At 51.9% G+C, this 22,399-nt stretch overlaps 1 protein-coding gene across 1 annotated transcript in view; it reads left to right on the top strand.

Moving 5' to 3' along the window:
- The first annotated feature begins 9,690 nt into the window (after positions 1–9,690).
- LOC133354430 (AF4/FMR2 family member lilli-like) overlaps positions 9,691–22,399 on the top strand; it is a 29,948-nt gene continuing 17,239 nt past the window's right edge. The window contains exon 1 of the mRNA XM_061571251.1: positions 9,691–9,823. Coding sequence (XP_061427235.1) covers positions 9,803–9,823 — 21 coding nt within the window. The 5' untranslated portion in view covers positions 9,691–9,802. The remainder of the gene's footprint in view (positions 9,824–22,399) is intronic.

Raw genomic sequence — 22,399 nt, 5'->3', positions numbered from 1 at the left:
ACTCAACATTTTTTTGCCCGTATTGAAACGGCTGTACGCCCTTTGGAGCTGAAAACTAAATGTACCCTGTACAGGAATACAGGTAAGCCGTATGGGTTGACAGGTATGCTTTTGAAAAATATATTTGTTTCACGTGAAGAGATACGTGTGTAGGTTGGCTTTCGATTTAAAGCTTTCGTGACTGCAGGGATTCATCTTCTTGGTTCTTTCGGTAAAGTCACGTAGAAGGGAAATAATAAAATAATAAAAATAAAACAATGAAATACAATTCTCACGACGTTTCGGCCACAACGCAAGCAGCCGTCCTCGGGTGAAGAACAGGTCTGTCGGAAAGACCTGTTCTTAATGTTCAGACGCGTTTGAATGTTCAGATTCTGTCTTCTCGACAGACCTGTTCTTTACCTGAGGACGGCTGCTTGCGTTGTGGCCGAAACGTGAGAATTGTATTTTATGTTTTATTTTTATTATTTTATTATTTCCCTTCTACATGACTTTACCGAAAGAACCAATAAGATAGGTTGGCTTTGTCTGCTTTATCTTTTCCTTCTCAGGCCTGTGACCCCCTACCTAAGCCTGTGCTGTAAAAAAAAACACGTGGCGTCGAGAAAAATGGCCACCCCGAGTTCGAATTCAATTAGCACGGTCGGCTACGACGTACGGGCGTGAAAGAACTTCTACACACGTACAAAAGATGTACCCCAAATGTTGGCGTCGTTTTTGCAAAAAAATTCGTGTCTTTATAATCGGGAGAATAGTGTTGCTTTGGAGAAGGTGATTATGAACATGCCGCTTTAATTTGGGGGGTAGAGATGTCCTCGCTGACGAATATCTGAACAAGGGGCATTGGGGTCTCCTCCGAGGTCATTAAACGAGTACTTGTACCTGGGAGAGATAAAGGCGACCGGGCGTGGTGTTTCCCACCCGTTTCATGTGGAGTACCGCTTTTAATAGGTGCTCGCAAACAGCATTTGCTCCAACGGGGTCTGTTCAAGGCGATGCGGGGGTATATTTGTCTCTGTGTCAGAGGTCGCAATCGGGTACCCGATACCCGTACCCTACCCGATACCGGGCTACCCATACCCGGCCAGGTACGGGTAGCCGTTTGCGACCCTGGTGCGGCCGGGTACGGGTAGGCCGTGAGTCACTGGTGAGTCACCGTTTGTCACTCATTTCGGGTAGGGTACGGGTAGGGAACGGGTACGGCTGGGTACGGGTAAGGAATCAAAACCTGTTTGCGACCTCTGCTCTGTGTCGTGTGGATATACCACCAGGGGGCGATGCTGTTCCGCAATTCAACAGTGAGACTTCCTCTACGATATATCGCGATAGGACGATGTTTGTCCAGTTGAAATAGATGTTTTGTTTACCCGGGTGAGAACGTTAGGGACCAGGACAGGCGTACACCTCGGCTCACCCAAAATGAGAAAAACTAATGAAATACAGCAAATGACGGAAATAGCAATGGGAACAGAAACAACTTGGCACGAGAAAATGAAAATCTTGCACGAACAAAGTTTGCCAAACGCATTTGCAATCGTAATGGGAAACTGACGTCGTGGTAGTCGTCACGATGAAAGTTAATATCGTATCGTTAAAAAATTATGTCGTGGCAACTTGCAGAAGCGTCTCACAGAGTTGCGAGATTCTTTTTCAGGAGGATCCTGCCATGGTTTTTAAAACAAAAAACTTTTATTTTGCCAAGTTAGATCCATTGAGTTCTTCTTTAGAAGCCACCTGTCCACAAATTATAGCTCAACAAAATGGCTTGTCATGTGTTTCGCAGTAGGGGGGGCGATTTTTAATGTTTGTAAACCCAACCGTGTGATTTGCAGCTAATTTTTAAACACTGGAATGTGTGTTCGATGTTTGTTGAACTTATTTCGCACCCTACGTAGGCAACCTTGCGAATCGAGGTGCGGGGAAAGGGCAACAAACTTAAACGCAATACCAGTTACATTTTTCCTGTGACCTTCCATTGCCTTTCACCCCTGGGAAACCTAATAATAATAAGTTGAATACAGGTAGTCCTCGAGTTACGATGGTCCGACTTACGATATTTCGATCTTACAATGGCGATGGCGATACGACAAAATAGCCATCAACAACCTAACATCGTTCAAGTGTGCAGACGACGGACAGAATCTTGCTGAGTACAGTCCAATATGATACGTTCAATGCATGTATGATACGTAGCTTTAGCGATTTAATTTTAAGGTTACCACGATACGATACGTTCAATGCATGTTAAAAGTTTTTTATAGCAGATAGGATTGTTTCCTGAATAAACTTTCTATTAAATTGCGGTTCATATAGGTAGGCTACGAATGTACCTTGTTTTTTTTTACTTTACATTTTACTGTGCAATACAGTATTGTAATTAATAAATACATACAGTATATAGTTTATACAGTACGGTACTGTAAATTGCTCTCTTTTGCTAAATTATCACCATTCTTTAAGACTCCTGGGTAGGCTAGGCCATCTTCGACTTACGATATTTTTGACTTACGATGGGGTCGTCGTAACGCATCTCCATTGTAAGTAGAGGACTGCCTGTAATAACATTTACTTACTCAGGAAGGCCTTGCCGAGTTCCAAGACTGTTTGCCAGGAGGACCCTGCCCTGGGATGTTTTGCCCGATTCCTTTTTAACGAGTGTTTAGTGTCTTGAAAGAGGAGTCCGGTAACACCCGGAGAAACCCCACCGCGTATCCGAGGGGACATCACTTCTAGGCCCGATGCAAACAAATTGATGAACCCACTTGCTGTACTGCAATATACTTACCACCTCGCGGCCCAGTGGGTTAGGGAGTGCCGCGAATCTCTGCTGTCCACCGACCGTTTCCTTCACGGTGTGCTGGATTACTGGCATATGCCAGCTGAAGATATGCCACCCGGCGATGTGGTGGGTAAATCGGTAACAGCCGGAGATGGAGTTATGAGATCCGGTAGTTTACGCGAGTGAGAAAGAGTCGGGACATCCAATAGGTCTGGACATGGTGGAAGAGTAGGTTCACAATGGCTTCCACCATGGAGCTCTCGGTAACCAGCAGTGGCACGAGTAAGAAATTGCGGGGCTGAACCTTGACTCTACAGGTACAGTTCTGTGATAAATAATAATTTGATTTATTTTGATTTAAAGCTTTCGTGACTGCAGGGATTCATATTCTTGGTTCTTTCGGTAAAGTCACGTAGAAGGGAAACAATAAAATAAGAAAAATCTAATTGTTTTAGATTTTTATTTTATTTAATTGTTTTATAAAAAATATAATTGTTTAATATTTTTATTATTTTATTGTTTCCCTTCTACGTGACTTTACCGAAAGAACCAAGAGCAGAATTGGATTCATGTCACGTCTTAATATTATGAGAATCATCTCTGCATACTGTACAGGAACAACTAGTTACATCAAACATTTCTGGATAAAACTCCTTAATTATCGCGGAGGCTTTGCCGCTGTGACCCAGCACGCGCACGGCAGTAAAACGTTACGAGTTGGATAGAATCCGACAACAAAAAAACCCCACACGCTCTCGGTTAAACGCAATCAGAAATGCGGCTTTTTTTTTCTTCCAGTCTGTGGTTGCAGAGGCCGGAGCTGTGCGGGAGAGGAGCAGGACCAGGCAGGTTGCGTGCGGCTCACAAGCTCGACTGGCTGACGCTGCTCACAGGTGAGAGTTGGGGTGTCTGGTTCTCGTCACTCAGCCCCCCCCACCGCTCGCTACGCGCGTGCCTTTGCTGTGACCCGTGAACGCTCCGTTTGCGCAAAACGGGTTCGCGTAACTTACCCTTGGAGTTTAAAGCATGAATACGCTCGCCGCACTATTAAATGAACACTACCTTACAATGGGACATGATTTACGTGTGTATATGTATACCGTCTTCTGCGAATTACAAAGGTAACTTATTTCTTTAGAACTACTTTTTGCGTTTTGTTGTCCTTCCCCCGCACCTTTTGATTAGAACTGGTTTTTGTGTTTAGTGTGTTCTTCCCCCACACTTTTCAATTAGCACGGTTGGCTGCATACTCGTGAAATAATTTCTACATACATACAAAGTAAGATGTACCCCAAATGTTGGTGTAATTTTGCTAAATTACTGTCTTTTAATCGGGAGAATACAGTATTGCTTTGGAGAGCAGTTTTCTGGAAGATGATTATGAATGTGCCGCTTTTATTTCGGGCAGAGATGTCTTCTGGTAGATGATTCTGGACGGCCGTTGGCTTCTTCCGTCATCTAGGTGGTCATGTATCGCTATGCTATGAAGGAAGCGTGTTCCGGAAAAGTACTTTGAACACCTTGATCAAAGCTTCCGGAAGAATGCGTGTTATACGGCTTAAAAGTTGCACGCGCAACCTTTGCTTTAAAATACAGAGACTTAAAGCGTGACTTACAAACCAGAGAATACGTTCATGAGGCTGAAGTTTCCGGGAGGACTTACGTCTTTGGAGCTAATTTTTAGTTTGTTTAATCCGGCTATTTTGTTCCATCTTGACTGATATTTAATACAGTTTGGAACAGAGCGTTGGCACTGTGAAATGAACTCTGCGAGCTCCGTTCATTCCTAACCACGGCTAACGTTACTGGCACGTCATATCTGACCTCCTGTGCGCCCTCTTTACCCGCACTAACCAGCATGGTGAAGTAAAGTCAAACAAGCCCCGTAACCAACAATGCACAGGGAAACCTTAATCTCGCAGATGATTGACAAAGGACCATACATTGTAATACGATACAATTTGTATTTGTGCAACTTATAAATGTGACCATATCTTGAGATGCTGCAGAGGAACGGTGGGCATTGAATAGAGGCAGTCAGTCAAAGACGTAAGGAGAAAGGAATGTCTTTAGCCCAGACCTGAATCACAGCAGGGAGTCAACGGCACAGATGGCTGGAGAAAGTGAGTTCCAGATTATGGGGGCAGCAGAAGATAATGAGCGACCTCCCTCTGAGCAAAGGATGACTGGGGGTTTCGATAGAAAGCCCTGGGTTGCTGGACGGAGAATACGTAGAAGGGGTTTGGCAACATACGGCTTTTGAGCCACATGTGACTCTCTAAGCACTGCTTCATGACGTCAGTTATTAAGGACCGTCACGTAATTCACACGCATTGCGGCTCTTTTTTGCCGACTCCTGGACGAGAGAGGGAGATGAGTTTGTAGAGGAAGGAAGAGCGTGTGGAAGGGAGTTGAGAGAGATGAGAAGAGAGAGATAGGTAGGAGTGTCAAAATCACACGACTGTCGCTAGTCTTTAATTTGACATTCATGAAGAAGATGTGCACGTTGGCCTATTTATGTTCTTATGCAGTTGATGGTTGCTCCAGGGTCATCTAGGAATAATGTCAAAGCCAGGAGGAGTGCGATGTTTGGGTTTGGATTGAGGTGTTTGTGGACGTCCACGTTTGTTCATTTCTGTTTGCCGGCATTCTTCCGATTCTGGGTGAGATTCTAGGATGGTGTCAGTGCGATCCCAGAAGGGGGATCAGAACTTAAGTGAGCAGGGAGGTACATTCTTGAGGTCTTAGTTGATGATGGGTAGGTGGATGTCGTTGGCAAGAAAACATGTGAACTCCCTTTTGCAGTTTGCATGTCTCTGCGCATATTTGGTGACAGAATGTTCGTCAGAACAGGGAGCCAGGAGATTAGTGTCAGGTTCTTGCTTTGAATATCTGCAGAGTGTCTGTTTTGCCAATAAGGAATTATTTTGTTTTGGCAATGTTTAGCTAGAGTAGTTTGAACCGATCCAAGATGAAACAACATCAAGGCGGGGTGTGGGAGTAGCATGTCGATGTTGGGTTCATAGAGTGATTTTTTTATATTTGTAATTTATATAACACCGTGCATCAACATCTAATGGCAAAAATCTTTATGGAGAAAACAAAAAAAATGGAAATTACAGCAGATGTATCGCAACTCACGTGCCTGCACAAAGATTATAATTGTAATGTTTATACACTATGATTGGCCTAACTACCAAGTAATTATAAACATGCTACTCCTTGTCAGATTTTGGAAGCTAAGCAGATTTGGGGTCTGGTTGGTACTTGAATCGGTGATAGTCTGGGAATGCGAGGGTGGTGTGTGCTTGGACTGCAATATGGAGAGGGGGTAGTACAGCAATTGATGTTTTAATCCATCTGCGCAGAGCTTTGATTGTTACAACCTCTGCATCTTGAGAATCAGTGAGTCAGTCCATCGGTAGTTGGTGTGTGGTGGCGTAAGATGTTGGTATTTCTACCTCTTCCAATGCATATGGCCTGTGTGAAAGAGGAGGCCAAATTCCCTCTTGCAAGATATTTGGCCTATTGCAGGGCTCCAACTTTACCGTTTACTTTCATTCGCTTTCATGAGAATTGGCTCGACATCCCCAATGTATCACCCTCTTGAATTTTTTGTATTGAGACTGATGGTTTCCTGGATGAATGACGTTATCACCATGTGTTCGTTGATGACTCGTATAATCAACGCCCTTGTTTGCCTTGTGTCACGGTTTGTGGGTTTTCTGAGCTATAGCCTAGGCACTACATAGATATAAACTACAGGACGCCAGTCTGCAACCTCGCTCCCTCATCATAAACACGCCACGTGTGCGTGTGTTGCGTGCGCGTGTTGCGTGCGTGCGTGCGTGCGCGCGCGCGCGCGCGCGCGCGCTTGGTGAGCGACGGGTGTAGCGGCTAGCGCGCTGCGCAACTTTGAGTTCGATTCACGATCACGGCCAACACCAGTGACGAATAGCTGAACTGGTCCTGGGCCTTCCCTGGGTCGACTCAGCCTTTCGTGGGTTTCTGGTGCGGTGTGTAAAATAAATCGGCACCGGGGAGACAAAGGCGGCCGGGCGTGGTGCTGACCACTCACCGACTGGTGCGTTGTATCGGCCTTCATAGGTGCTCTTAAATATCACTTTTCCCAACAGTCTGTGCAGGCTATATGGGGGATCTTTGTCTTTTGGGATTCATATGTGATGTCTTGAGTTATGGGCCATCCCGTGCAGGGCCTGCCATGTGTGTATGTGCGATTGATAACCCCAAGGGGCCATCCCCACTGCATTGGGGTGAGGGGCTTGGGGGGGGGGGGATTGGGTTGTGGGAGCGTGTATCCCCTTTGCCTACGGCATACAAAATCCGGATTTTATCACACATGGCGTGTATGTGTTGGGACTTTGGTGCGTTTGGTCAATGGCAGTGCCGCAGAAGATGTTTTAAATTCATGGCAGAATAATCACGAGTACATCTTTGTTGTTCGCGCCGTTGTTATAGCGCAGGGTTTTCACGAAAGCACTACGCTTCACAGACGGGTATAGCTTATAGTAGCTTCACAGTAGGAGGCGATGTTGCAATGTGGTATTACCAAATGAGTGACCTTAGGGAGTTTGGCATGTAATTTTGACATTTTGCAAATTTCAATTCAAATGTAATTGCAAGACGAAAATTTTACGTCCGCTACAATGCAGCATTTATGGTTAATTCACCCGGGGTGTTAACCAGGGTGTCCGCTGGGCTCGCACCGCATGCCTCTGGGACAGGCGGCGAACGCGCGCTACAGCTCGGCAAGTGTGGATATAAAATTACTCTGAAAAAACGGAATTCATTTATTAGCCTGCGAACACTTTCGCTTCACCTGGGGAGCGAGAGCGGGTGCACCGCCGACGTATGTTGGTATCAAGCGCACTTCGGCGGGCGGCTTGCGCGCGATTGGTTCGCTCGTTTGGCATTGGGAGTGCGGTACCACGTGCCCGGGCACTCGCGCTGATGAATGAGCTGTTGCCGATGTGCTTGTTGCTTCGTGGGTCGGGCAGCGCTCGTGGAAGCAAGCGTGCGGCGCCTGTCCACGGGTAGCAACCCTTAAGCTCGGCCCGACATTTAATAAGTCTCGAGATTGCTTTGCAAAGACGACCAGACAACCCTTTACGGAGCTCTCTTCAGCATTTCCAGCCCTCTGCTCGAGGCAAAACAGACGAGTCAGTCCTGATCCTGTTGAGCACGGCTCTATCAGCGATGCGGTTTTTAGAGGGGGTGAGTCTCGTAAAAAGGTGATTAATTGAATAATGGGCCTACGGAGAATTTCGGCGATACGCATGTTTCAGAGGTGTTTGTGAAGGTGGGCCTTCAGCCTCATGAGTACCTCGTGCGGTGTGTAAAACATCACCACTGGGCAGACAAGGGCGGCCAGGGATGGTGCTGGCCACCCCCACCCCCTCCTGCGTCGTGCCGGCCTTCATAAGTGCTACTCGCTCACAACACTCGCCCCAAGAGCCTGTGAAGGCTACACGGGGGATCTCTGTCTTTGCCTGTGAAACAGACCTGGTTCGGGACACGCGCGCGTGTGGTCTGCTGCTTCCCACGCTTTCCGTCAAAGGTGGCCTCGTGGTCAGTGATGTCACCGAGGGTCTTTTTCTCAGATGTATTTTGTCGGACCGAAATATCCGCTGAGCTCAGCGTAGGCACTGGCTCGTGTACCGCTTATTGAGTGGATTGAGCCCTTCCAGCTCGCCGCTTGGAGAGAAAAAGAGAGGTAGCGAGTCTTCAATTACTACTTTTGCCTTTGCTTGTTTAGCTCCTGGGTCCAAACCACCACCCCTGGAGAGACACCGGCTTCGTTTGGCCAGCATAGCGAGGCACGGGCTCCACAATGCTCCGTGTTTACTGGAGTAGTACCTGCTGTGTAGGAGACACAGCGGGGGGCCAATGAATTGTTTGGCGTTTTTTGTGTACTGTTGTAAGTATTCATCCTCCCTAGGAATAATAATGATCACACATTTGAGGTCAATTCTGCTCCTTGTTTAATGAACAATGTTCCGCAGAGTTGAGCGTTTTGTGTTTTTCGAGACATTTTTTTTGTGAGTGGGGGGGGGGGGGGGCGCGATTAACACGCGGGAGCGAACGTCGGTGCCGGGAGATTGAGGGGCGTCCCCTTTAAACAACAAGTCACGATATTGTCTTTAGCATCCATGTGCCTCGCATGTGATCCGTGGCAGGTCTTATCCCCAGCACTGCGCCTGGGGGTTGCGTGGAGTGGTGTTTTGGGGGATGGTGCGCGGGTTGGGTGTGGGGTTAGGGGTGGAGGGATCTGTGCCTGGGGGTGGGGGGAGGGTCGGCTTGCGGTGTGGGTTATATGGAGGGTTTGACTGAGGAGGGGGAAGGGGGGAATGGAGGGGGATTGTCGGGTGGGTGGGGGGCAGTCGGCAGCCACCTCCTTTGTTTCCTAAAAAAGGTTTCGGGCAGAGACGGAGCCTGGGCTGTCGAGGCAGGGTAATTTGCAGTTTAGCAGGCGCGGGCAGAGCGAGAGCAGTGTGCTGGTGGAGCCACGAGTTGTTGGTTTCTGAGCGAACCGAATATCCTGGAAATACGTAGTCGTCGGAGCCGGAGCCGGGCGCTCGCATGCAAATGCGCGTGCTCGTCGCGAGTGCACGCGACCGTGGAATGCGTCGAGAATAAATTGTGAAGGGGGCCTGCTGTCGCTGCTGCTGCCACCGCTGCTGCTTGCGGGCTAGTTGTGGACAGCTGTGGGGTACGCGCGCGAGCGTGCGTGCGTCACCTCGCGCGCGTAACGCCCGCGAGAGAGTGAACGCGCGCACTGTGCGACCGGCTCGGAGACAGGGGGGGGGGGGGGGAAGTAAGATGGCTGCTTTCTAGCACTGACGGGAGAGCAGGGGCAGAGAGAGAGTAGTGGGGGGGGGGGGAGCTGAGAAGAGAGAGAGAAAGAAGCGAAGAGACGGAGAGTAACACGGAGAGAGAGGCCACGGGAGGAGAGGCGCGCGGAGGAGCGAGCGAGAGGGAGGCGGCCGCGCCGAAGATCCTGACATGAGGCGGCGACGCGCAAAAGTAAGTGGGGGGGGGAATTCTTTCCTGCCGTTTTCGTCGTCGTTCGACAAAAGAGTCGCTGCCGGCCACCGCCGCCACTGTCTCGTCTCCACTGCTGGGCGATGGGATCGTTTTTTTTTTGCTTGTGGGAGCCTTTGTGTTGAGAAAAATGCATTCCAACATGGCTGACCGAGTCGGCTGCACTGCAGGACAGTTGATTGTGTCGGGTGGGATTATTCCGCTCTCGTCGAGCAGTGGAAAGTCTCATTTGGCAAGGAGAGATGGGCCGCGTGGGCAGTGAATTCCAGTTCTCTGTCGAAATGACCACCGCGGCGGCTGCCGAGCGGAGCTCTGCGAACCGCTCTGCGCTCTTGGTGTGAACTGCCGTGCCGAACGTAACGTCGGTCTCCTCGTTTGGGGATTTTAAAGTCGCGACGCTGCCCGGTTTAGTTGTTCACAGTTTCGTCTTTGTTGGCAAATTTTTGGTCGGGGCAGCATGGCGTGGTTTGTGTAGCACTTTTGGATGTGCGCGGTGTGACATAATGTGGGCATTGTGACAGTTGAATTCGTGTGACAGTTGAGTGACAAGTTGAGGCCGCACGAGTGTTGGTTCTGTGGGACACTTTCTCAGCCTGCGGCATACAGGGCTGCAGTTTGTGCCGCGTGATCTCCTTACCCTGCCTCCCCCACCGAGTGTTTGTCATTTGCCACTTATCCGACAGCTGCTGATGTTTGCACAGATGTTTTGAGCGTGCTTTTTGAATGCTCCTTTGCACTGACTTGGTAGAAAAGTCAATTTGAGCCGGTGCCTTCCATCTCAAACTCAGATGGGTTGCGATTCCACGCCGTACGCTCGGTTAAAGACGCGACGTTTGACCATCGTGCGAGCCGCCACCGCGGTCTGTGAATGCCATAAACCCACGGGGCGCTTGGCTGGCTGCTAGGTCGTACTGCATGTTTATTATGTCCCCCGTGCTATCGCAAGAGGTGTGCCGGTAACCCACTTTCTCGATGGCTTCCGCACCACGCGCGCCGCAAAAGTTTCGTCCGCGCTCGCTCACTCGCTGGCGCACGTGGTTCCAGCTCCTTGCCGGAACGGCACTTGCGCAACGAGTGGGAAGTGCCGGGAGGAGCTGAGCCTCGTGGAAGTGAACCTCGGGGAGAGGGGACGGCACCGGCTGGCACGCTTCTCCGCATTCCCGCGGGTGGCTGCCGTTTTACTGAAGGGGTAATTGTGAAATTATTTAACGCGGTGATAATGGCCTCGCCCACGTCATCTGAGCCGTCCGAACGGCGTTTTTGGTGTTTTAAAGCTTGTTGTTGAAGGGAGTTGTCCAGAGGCACCGAGCGCCGTCGCGTGAGTGACGTGCGCGTGCTGTCACCCGCTGAAGCCCCCTGTGTGCGCGTGTTTTGTGGATACCCGGCGGCGAGGTTCACGTGCTCCCCGCAGCGCTGCGCAGGACGCGCCTCGGTGTATTCCCCTGTGCGAGATGATTTAACGCAAAAGCGCAAGGGGGCAAGCACTGGTTTTTCGTGGTGGGGGGCGGGAGAGTTCAGCTTGTGTTTTCTTTACAATCCAACTGCCATTGCTTTGTTTTTGACTGCCTTGCGAGTGTAAATGCGATTGCTCTTGGGTTCAAAAGGTCACCATGGTAAGATTAATATTTAATTTGGCTGACCCTGAGGTATGGGCCTCGGGTTTTGATAACTGGGAGGCAATAATAATGGGGATGAATTCTCGTCTTTTTCAAAGCAGCGTTTCGGAACGACGCAGAAACTCCACTCGCGTTCCTGTTTAACTTGCGTCCGCACCCATGGGTACGGCTGTAGGATGCTTGCGATTTGCGCATCACTAATTCATACACGCGTAGCCGTCGCACCAAGGGATCGTGTTTTATCCGACCTGTAACGGCGTTTACTTGGTCGTGATGCACGGATGCCGAGAGGTCGTTGGGGGGGGGGGGGGACGACATGCGAACTTTGTGAAGCCCGGTTATCGCTTCGCCGCTCCTCTGCTATCGCATCTCGGGATGGACGCCGTCGCTTGTGAGAAGGGAGCTGAGGCTGGTTGGGAGCGGGGGAGGGGGCAGTCTGGCTATTGAATACATTTAAAGGAAGACGTGTTTATAAACGCGTTCAGGAGGCGTCGGCTCCGCATCGCAAGAAACCCTGTTGGTGTTTAAGGAGTGGGGGTGGTTTTCGGTGCCTCTGTTATTCTAACACCTGGTAAATGTGAATGGGGTGTCCTCTGGATGGAGGGGGGTCCTCCGTGTTGAGGCCGCAAGGAGGTGTGGGCTCGTAAGGAAGAAGAGATTTATTTGTTGTTTGTGGGGGCTGGGCAGAGGCAAGCGGCAGCGGTGGTGGGAGGGAGGGCGATGGGTGGGGCAGAGGGGGGGGTTGAGCTAAAACTGAAGCTGATTGCAGCTGCATGAATATGCAAGCCTCTTTGTGCTGTCCAGGGGAACGAGTAGTGTGGAGGAGCAGAGGCAGGGGGGTGGGGTTGTGGGCGGTGAGTAAGAAATATTTGTTTTGTTCAAGAAAGACAATCCGCCCTACCTCCTTTAATGATTCTGTAGGGGAGAGTTAGATATTAGACAGCAAACAAAGGCTGAGGTTTTTCTAGGCAAATGTAATTGGCAGCAACTCTGCTCCTTCTCTTCATCCTCCTGCCCCTACTTCAGGTTCGGGCGAATGTAGCACATCATTAAATTCGCAACATTCACACGTGTGTTTGTGTGTGTGCGTGTCGTGCCCAGTCAACTCCCTTACACCTGACAGCAGGCCCTTGCTGTTATTGTCCAGGCAGAGTGGATAGGAGGAGGCGGGGGGGGGGGCGATTGGGTGGGGGAGCAAGAGAAACGATTGCGCTTCGACGTGCCATATCAGCCTCCCGTGTATGTCCACACGAGTTGGCGTGCCTCGGGCCTCCGGATATTCTTAAAAGCCTCATAGGATGAATGTTTAGGTTTAGTGTCACGCGGTCGTGTATAGACGTCATGAGTGTGTGTGCGCGTATTGTACGAAAGTTTGGTGCGCGTGTCACGTGACGGTGTGTTTGGTGTGCGTGTCACGTGACGGTGTGTGTGTGTGTCACGTGACGGTGTGTTTGGTGCGCGTGTCACATGGCAGTGTTTGCGTGTCACGTGGCAGCATGTTGAGTGTCACGTGGCGGTGTGTTTGGTGCACGTGTCACGTGACGGTGTGTGTCACGTGACGATGTGTTTGGTTCCTGCATGTCACGTGGCGGCGTGTTTGGTGCGCGTGTCACGTGACGGTGTTTGTCACGTGACAATTTGTTTGGTTCCTGCATGTCACGTGGCGGCGTGTTTGGTGCACGTGTCACGTGACGGTGCGTTTGGTGCGTGTGTGTCACGTGATGGTGTGTTTGGTCGTGTGCGTTTATGCATTTGCTGGGCGGACACTGGCGCTGCAGCTACCCCTTTTGGGGATGGGGGGGGGGAGGCTGGTTATCACCCGCCCGTGTCTCCGGCATCGAGCCGCGCGCGCACGCGAGACAAACTCTCACGCGCTCCCAGCGAGGGGCAACTCACCTGCGTACCGCCGCTAGGAGATTTCCCTTCCTGCCTGGATTTTTCCTCGTCGAAACTGGAGGTTTCACCGCTCCATTCCCATCTTGTATTGATGGTTGACAGGTTCTAAAATATCAGATTGCGATGTCAAAACCCAACTCCAGGTGGTAATCCTGCACCTCCTTTCGTGAGTGACCCTTGGATCTTGAGGCTCGGCGAACGGAGTTGACCATTGCGTGTGTTTCTTCTTGATGGTTATTTTGTTGTGGACGGTGGTGTAGTTGTTGGGGACAAGCTAACCTACGGTAAACACCACATTGACATTCGTGCATTCCCCCCCTCCCCTGTTGAGGACTCACGACTACCAGACACTGACTGTTTCGTCTCGTCCACGCTGCTTGCTCGCCCGCTCGCCCACTCATTCACCTGCTCGCTGACGGACTAACTCGCCCTCCCGCTCAATTGCCCAGTTTCTCACCACACTGCAGGCCACAACAATTATCTTTATTCTTCTTTCTGCTTCTCTCCTCGCACAGGTTCGCGAGCAAGCTATTGCAGCGCCGCACCTTTACGTTCCCCAAGCATCTTGCGCTGCTGGTTTGTGGAAGGGCCCAGCCTAGGACAGAACTAGTCGCAGTTCGTGCTGTGCTCTTAACCAGTTAGGCCAGACTTTGATAACAGCGTCAAAGCTCAACGTGTCTTCATACTCCGAACAAACGTGGTCAAGCGAAGCAGAGATCTTCTTTTCCTGCTTCGGGGCACAGGGGTCTAACGAAGTGGGCTCCGTGCCCACCCCTTTCAACCTGGCACTGCCCCGCTGTGTTTTACAGGTGCCAAGTAGCGCGCTTTTGAAAGCTTCACCTGAAATCGCAATTGCTTAAACCTCATTTTGTTCCGGTGGTGGGGCAGCAAGGATTAAGGAGGTGGTGGTGGGACGTCTTGCTTTATTTTCGCTTGATTACCTGCCCAACGGATGCTACACCTTGGGTTTTTGGGAAGGGGGGGGGGGGGGGGGGGTCGTGACACGCACGGTTGGTTTCGTTTCAACTCTGGACCTGGGACACGAACGACTGCATGTCTAGAACCTGGCTGCACCGTGGCGAAAGCTCAAAGCTCAGGTGTCTCAGTCGGCTCCTCCGCATTGAAGTTTAACTGGACGCAACGTTTACTTCCTCTTTGAGTCGTTGGTTATGTCTATACGGACGGGGCGAAAGAATGACGAAAAACGCAAACGTGGAAGCGACGGCGGTTGCAAGTGGCAATGTCGACGGGCACGTGTAACCGAGAGTAGATCGGCTCTCCCGTGGAATCGGCATGTTTGGTGCAGCCGGCGCGGTCGGGGTCCGGCGCAGGGTTCCGCCGCCGTGCGGCACGGACGGGAGAGACCTACACGTGGTCTCCGGCACGTGGTGCGCGCGCACGTGGTGACGGTGTTTACAAACGCCCGGGTCTGCGCAAGCGCGTAACAAGCGCGCGTGGCACGTGAGCGCGCCACGTGGTTGAGCGCGAGACTTCTGGTGGGAGTTTGGCCGCCTTCGCTTTGTTGAGCGCCGCAACTTTTCGTTTCATCGACCCGTTTGGAGGAGCTTCCAGGAGTTTTTTGCGAAACCCGTCTCTCTCGGGCGTCAACAGCGGCGGCAGACGGAGCGTCGCACTGTCAGTCCGACGCGTTAATGGCGCCGTTGTAAATGTTTTAACAGGCCTAGTCAGACTTTGTCTCTTATTTGACCATATATACATTCTTTGATGTTTAATCGGATGTTTTACATATAACCGCGAGACGGGGGCCGATCGCTGATGATGATGGGGCATGCGAATGCAAGGAGGTGGGAAGAGAGGAGAATGCAGGTCACTTTAGAGATGGAAGAGGATGAGAGTGCAGGTTACTGAGGAGGTGGAGATGGCATGTCATTGTGAGGAGAGGGGCAGTTCACCGTGGAGGTGGTGGAGAGTGCGGTTCACCGTTTCGGAAAGGGGTACATCACTGTGAGGATGAGGAGGAGCATAATGAGAAGGCAGGTCACAGTGAAGAGGAGGATGAGGGGCCAGTCACTGTGGAGGGAGAGAGGCAGGGGCTGCGCTGGCGGGGTGGGGAAGCGTTGGGATCTCTGGTGAGACCACCGCTCGTGACCGCTACCGGCGGTCGTGATTGCATTTGCGATGTCGTACCGGTGCGAGTTTTCGCGGAGTCTTGTTTTTCAAGCTGTTTACCGTTGACTTGTTTGTCCGCTTCGTTGAACGAGGGGGTTGTGTGGCGCATGTTGAAGGAAGGGTCTTTGCCTCGAATAACATCTTGCAGTTCGCAAGCGTTGATTCGAGCAAGCCTGGCTGCTGATGAGATGCTGTGTCGAAAAAGGGCGTTAATGTTTTGTGCAAAGTAAAAGACTTTTCATTTTGAGGCGGATATACAGATGTGTGAAGGAGACGTATTTCCCAGCAAACATGGAACGTTGGGCCATCGTTGGCCCAACGGTTCCACGCCGCATGCCAACGTTGGCGAGTTACCTTGGTTTGACTGATTGTTTAAAGCCTCCGATTCAATTCGGAAGTGTTCTTATTGGGTCCTGTATATACGCTCCTCACAACCTTACGATGGAAGAGCCGCCTGTGTTTTCTTTGAGAGCTTCCCTGCCTTTCGATGGGGCCGTGGGGGGTGAGGGCTTATTAACTTGGCCGTTAAACTCTGAACAAGAGCAGCCACTGTTGCACAGAGTAGTAGTGGCGGCCATCCACCTTTGCCACGCGGAGTCGGTGGTGTGAGGCCAGGCGCTCGCACGAAGATTGCAGTTGGGAAGACTGCGATCCAGACTTCCAGACCCCCTTTTATCTTCGCAGAGTCCCACAGAGCCCCCGCCTCCCCCCACGCCGGCGCATTTGTGGAGGTGCGACACCAACGCTGTGAGCGAGCGGCGCGGTTTAGCGCTGTCTGTTAAATTACCCTCCCGTGCCGGCACTTTAAAAACACAATCCCCGTCGGATTAGCGGTGACGTAGGCTCCACCGAGAGGCCCGTGGAATTGCGCTCGAATGAAAGCGGCGGCGCAGAGCGCGCCGGCTGCACGGCGCCGCCGCTCGCGACAAACCCCCCCCCCCCCCCCCCCCCCCGCAGTTGCTCGTCGAGGCTGCGGCCAGAGCGGTCGTTTGCCAACTTCTTCGACAGAATCGTACCAAACGAGGACATCAAAGGGGGGACGAGTGCCAACCATGCCTTGATTTCTCTGTCGGGTAGGTTTGTCCGTCCAAACTATCTTATTGCGACACCAACGCGGGAACGTCTCTGCGCGTGAGCTGATTGCGTTCCGAGCGTTGCTGTTATATCCGAAGCTGCCGTTTTCATTACGACGTTGAAGTGGCATTTTTCGCGTACGCGCGCGGTGTCGGAGTTGAACAAATGATCACCTAAATAATCATCGTGCAAATAACACGGCACGATTTCAATTCTGCCTGCTAACAAACATTTTTTAAAAAACGGCACACGTACCAGGGTTTTCCCCGTGCGTGTCGCGAAAGTCGTGCGATGTAACGTTTTGTGTTTGTCAACTTCTTGCCCCAACCGAGTTGAGGGCGCGTGCACACTCGGGCGCGTGATTGCGAGCCTGCGCACACAGGAGCTGGTCCTTGGCGAGGCGCTCGTGCGGCCCACGTGCCCGTGTTTGCAAACACACGTCCCACAATGCCTTGCGGCGGTGACGTAGGTGCCGCTCGGAATGTGATGAGTTGGTATAACTTGGCGGCGCGCATTTCAGCCACGGTGCGCGCGCGCCTCTTTAATAAAAATACATATAGCCTTCTAATTTATAAAATATATAGCTTCCTCATTTATAATACACATATATATAACGCCCTTCATTTCTTCGACATTCGCTTATGCGTGAGAGCAAAACGTCTGCAGTTAAAATGATTCCTTCGCTCTCAAAATGGTAAAAATGTATCGGTTTATTTTTTTATTCTCCTGCACCTAAAGTGTCATCAGCTGCCTGCATTTGTAATTCATTAGTCTGAAATGACTCGTTCGTATCCTTCCTGACGCTCAGCGCGATAAAAACTTGGCAGACTTATTTGGAAACGTTACTTTCTATACTTATAAGCACGGGCCGGACAAATTCGTAATGTCAAATTGTGGCTCTTATTGGGTTTTAAAGGTCAAACCAAAGCTAGAGTCTGCTTTGCCTCCTTCCCAGACGCAACGAAACACTTTGTTTTAATAAAACTATGAAGAAATAGCTCTGGCATAAACATGAATAGCTACGTTGATAAAAGCCAGAATAACACTGGACTGCTGCATACATCGGCCCTCCTTGTTGCATGGCTGGCAGTGTGCGTGTTTGCATGCACGCGCGTGTGGGTGTAAGCCAGGAGAGGAGGAGATTGATTGATTAGGAGCAAGAGACAGAAAATGGAGGCTGCTCTCAGCTCTGCGGCCAAACAAAATGGCTGCTGTTGAAGGGAGTCTGCGGCGGGTGTGGGGAGGGGGCGGTGAGGGAGGGTGGAGGGAGCACGAGCCGTGGTGGAGGAAGAGGAGGGCTGAGTTATCTCAAGCACTGCGCAACAACCACCACCACGGCGAGCTTGCAAGCCTTGCCACACCAGCTGTTCTAAAGCAGCGCTGCGGTGCAAAGGTTTAGCGGTCCGGCCGTTAAGGCATGCACGCCTCGTGCGTGTGATGCACAAACACCCCTATGTCTTTGCACGAACCATGTTGAGCCATTGAATTGGGTCGGGCATTTGGCGTGCACCAGGCAGATGTGTGTGCGTGGTGCTTTGCGCAAGCGCCGTCGCGGTGTTCTCAATTAACCATTTCGTTTGTCACTTTTCTCACGGTGGCGATGCTCTTCCTGAGATTCGAAAGGAATGCACGAGAATTTATTTGCAAATCTGATAATGCTGGTGCGACAAATCAAACCCGCCGAACTTGACTTCTACTTGACTCCTTTCAACTCGTGCGGTGTACCGGTAATGGCGTTCGCGTTTAAAAATAGCGCTTTGGTCTTTTTTTGGCACGCGCGTGCCCGTCACGTTGACAGCTCGGCGCTTGCGCCCACTCGACAAGGTTGGGGGGGGGGCAGCAGCTCCAGGGAAACGTGGAGATGTGGCGGCCACCCGCTGCCGGTGGCGCGGAGGCGGTAGCGACGGGGAGGCAATCGCGCCCCGTGCGAATCGAGCGGCCTCAACCGGCCACGTGCGCCAACGCAGCGCTCATTCGCACGGCTAGCTCCGGCCGGCGCCCGACGCCACCACGTGCCGGAGTCCACGTGGCTCCGCGCTGGCCCCTCCTCTGCCGTCCGCGTCCCATCACCGGTCGGCCATGTCACCCCGCCGCACTCTCGCAGTCGAGCCGTGGTCGCCGAGCGAACGATGAAGACGGAGGTGGCGACGTTGGGGTGGGATGCCGGGTGGAGGAGACGTTTGGCGTCGCTAGGAGGAGGAAGGCAACGCTCGCTCGCTCGTTTGCTCGTTCGCTCCTCGTGCGCGGCGCAGCGCTCGCGTGACTCCGCTGCGTGGTGCGGAGCGGATCGCCGCGCACTGTCCGCGCGGTTAGCGCCAGCGCGTTCAGGGTAAGGCAAGAAGTGCTAAACGCCCGGACCGGGGGATTTGTACGATATTTGCAGCAGCGGCGGTTTTTATATTTCGGTCGCTTTGTTGTGACCACCGTGTTGTGTGATATGTTTTTTTTCCTTCCTCTGCTGCGGCACCATTACCAATGGAGCGGTTTCATCTGCGCCTGCTCGTTTGGCCAATCCCCGCAAGGACACCTGTGCATAGGGCGCATTTCATCTCGTGGCGTTTACCCGCTTAAGCATTAGCAATAAATAAAAAGCGCATCCCTCAAAGCGTAGCATTTCATTTCACGGCAGGCTGCCGCGATTCTACGCAAAACACTTAGGGTTCGACTCCTGTCTTGGTTCGTGATTGCTCTGGGTCTCTCGTGCGTATCGTGCGTGTGACTGCTGAAACAACAACAAGGAAAGCTGGCCGGTTGTGGGTTTTAAAGCCGGCATGGGTTCCGCATTCCTCCTGGGTGCAGGGCAACGTGCCGTGCCCCCAGCGCTGGGGGGGGGGGGGGGGGGCACAAGTTCTCCGCCCAACCTGGCCACTCGCGTCCGCGCAGAGCACTTCGTACCTTCTTGAACAAATCTTAGTCCCGTTTCGTGGAGAAGCATCCTGCGTTTGATAGCTTTGTGCTCGTTTTCGTCGCGTTTTATGATAGGATTTTTTTTTTTAGCATAGGCGACGGCCACATTGAATCATTTGCGCACTTGATAGATCGGAGCAATTCTGTCCGATGGGAAGCATGGGAAGGGCCTGGATAAATGTGGTTATTCGTGATGACTTCATGGGACTAACAATTATGATATTAATCGTAAACCGTTGTTGTTCCACTGCTGCGCGAATTCTTTCCAAAGCCATCGCCGTATTTCAAGGCCGTTTTCCATCTCGCTCTTGCTCCCGTGAGCCGATGTCACCCGCTCCATCTCCGTGGCGGGTCCTCCTCTCGATCGCATTCCCTTCTTCAGCTGCCTTTCCTCTCTCTTGTTCCATCCGTCAGCCATTATTATCCCTCCTCGCAACGCGTCCTGCCCCCTCCCTCCTCTCTCTCGCCGTTTGATTTTAGCGCGAGCGTTTGCACCGAGTACGGCAACAGCTTTGTCATTTTGCAGAACGCAACAGCAGTGACGTCGCCGTCATTGCAGCGCGGCTGAAAGCCTGCTTAGCAGATACGGGCCTCTGCAGCGGCGCGCGTCACCGTCTCTCTTGCATCACAGCTGCAGGTTCGGGCCGACGCGTTGGTCCTGCCTTGCGCGGGTTTTGCTGCACGCAGGCAAGGGCAGCCCCTTGCTTGGTCCATGTGCATGTGTCGGCGTTAATTTCCTTTCCGTGCAACATTTCACCTTCCGTTATGAAAGCCATTCATAAAATCAGGATTGTGTTTTATTATTAATTCAATCCACGCATCTGTTGTCCATGCTTCTAATACCATCATCGGTAAGGTCGCACGGACGTATCTCAAGGTTCGGCCGTTCTCTTGGTGGAGGGGACCCATGGAGGCGTCCGGCACCGTCGGCGCTGTGGGGTGTTTCCGTTTGCCGTGGACGTGCACGTGGCCGAGCTGGCACCGTGCGTGCGCCGTCGTTCCCCGCCACCCCAAGGCTGGCACTACGGGATCGTGTGAACAACACGGCCGTGCTCCGCCGTGGCCACGAGGGTTGTCGGGTGGCAGCCGTTGATGTTTGCGGAGAGGATCTTTGTATACATCTCGGGTTGCAGAGCAAAGGCCCCAAAGGCCTAGAATTCTGAACGGCCAATCGCTAAACTACACAACTGAAGGTGTAGTAGATAAATTAACAGTTAACGTATTCGTAAACAACACTGCCTTAAAAGGAGTTAATTTTTTTTAATATATAATAGGCGACAGCACGTTGAATAATGTGCGCGCTGGCTAGATCAGAGTGTAATGTGTTTATAGATCAATGCGTGCATGGTCGTACGAGAGCGAGGCTTGGAGAGGGCCCTGGGTAAGCTGATGGGCACCAACTCGCTCGAGTCCACCCGAGTGCACTCGGACAACGCGGCATCATTACCATGTCTATGAGAGCGCTTAAATGTGCTTACGCACCGGTCAGAATTAAACGGCAGCAACAGCGATGGGTTGCCACCTGTTCTGGTTTTCCAAGGATCGCCCATTTCTCTTTGAGGTAGCTTCCCACTGCCCTGTGAAATCTCTTTAAAGTCTTCCATTGACATGATAAGTCACTTTTTTTTTTCTATTTCGGTTACGTAATAATAATACGCCACAACGCATCCACGTGCTCTTCTCTCATCCTCTTCCCATTATCTGTGTCCTGGTGTTGTTCTGTCTGAGGTGGCAACCTTCGTGCAAAGTGAGCATTGTGCACGAACGTACAATGCTGCGTGTGGCTTGGGAACAAACGTTTCCTTGAAAACATTTGTCAACCGGCTGCCATTTGTGAGGTATTACTTGCAATGCATATTTTATCGTGGTCCCTTTTTTTAGCCTTGCAGTTTTATCGACCGCGAGCCCATTGTTCGCAGCGTGCTGCGCACTGAGGGGAGTGTATCTCGCTTACAACCGCATGCGCGAACTAGAGTCCTCTTACGCGAAAACCACTCTGCTTCTGGACGGCTCTTTCTAACGACGCACACGGCGGGGAGAGCGTTTTGATGCGTGATTCCGCAAGGCGCGACGGCGCCCGTGTTATACACATATATATAGACGTGCGGATTTTGAGCATTTTGTATCCGACCGTCCCGACGCACGGCGCAGGCGTTGGAATACGCCGCCGGCTTCGGCGGGTTTTTATCCAAAATAATCTGGGATTAGGAGCTCAGCGGGGGGGGGTGGTGGTGGTGGTGGGGGGGGGTGTGTTGGCCCTGTGCTCGGTACTTGCTGCAGCAACCCGTGTGTGTGTGTGCGTCGATGCACAGTCAAGTGTGCGTACGTCTCAAGCGTGAGCCCGGCTCGTACAGTGCGGACGCGAGTCCCGAGACGGCGAGCAGGGGCACGGCTACGCCCGCCGCTGAGGTCAAGGGAAGCCGCTGGCGGCGGCTAGCTGTATGTGGGGGGGGGGGGGGAAATGAGGAAAAGGTCAACAGGCAGAGAGAGAGAAGAAAGGTGCGCTCGCTCATAGTGGATAGGCCGGCCGACAAATCGACGTGTCGTTCCGCTGAAAGGGAAAAGAGAAAATGGTGGCAACAGCTGCAGTGGCTGAGCTTGTCACTGAGAGCTGCAACAAAATGGCTGCCCGTGCCGGGGGAGGGCTGCTCTGCTCTGCTCTGCTGCAGGGGGCTGCGGCGCGGAGGCTGCAGCTGCGGACGCGGGGAATCGATGCGGCCGCGCGCGGTTAAACGTGGTAGAGGGGGGTTCGGGTTGTGGGGGGGGAGTGGCTTTGCCTCGACAGCGTCGTGCTGCACAATTCGCGGACAAAAGCGTTTTTTTTTTAATTCCCCGTTAGCAGGCAGAAGACTACAAAGCTGTCGGTTCTGCCAGCGTTGATAGAGAAAAATTGTGAAATATTGCTTTGGTTTTCTTATTGATACGAGGGTATGGC

This window comes from Lethenteron reissneri, chromosome 47 (genome assembly GCF_015708825.2).
Source record: "Lethenteron reissneri isolate LAM-NWPU_2019-01 chromosome 47, ASM1570882v1, whole genome shotgun sequence".
Lineage (NCBI taxonomy): Eukaryota > Metazoa > Chordata > Hyperoartia > Petromyzontiformes > Petromyzontidae > Lethenteron > Lethenteron reissneri.
Note: the sequence above shows the minus strand (reverse complement) of the source record. Positions and strands in the feature narration are given on the sequence as shown.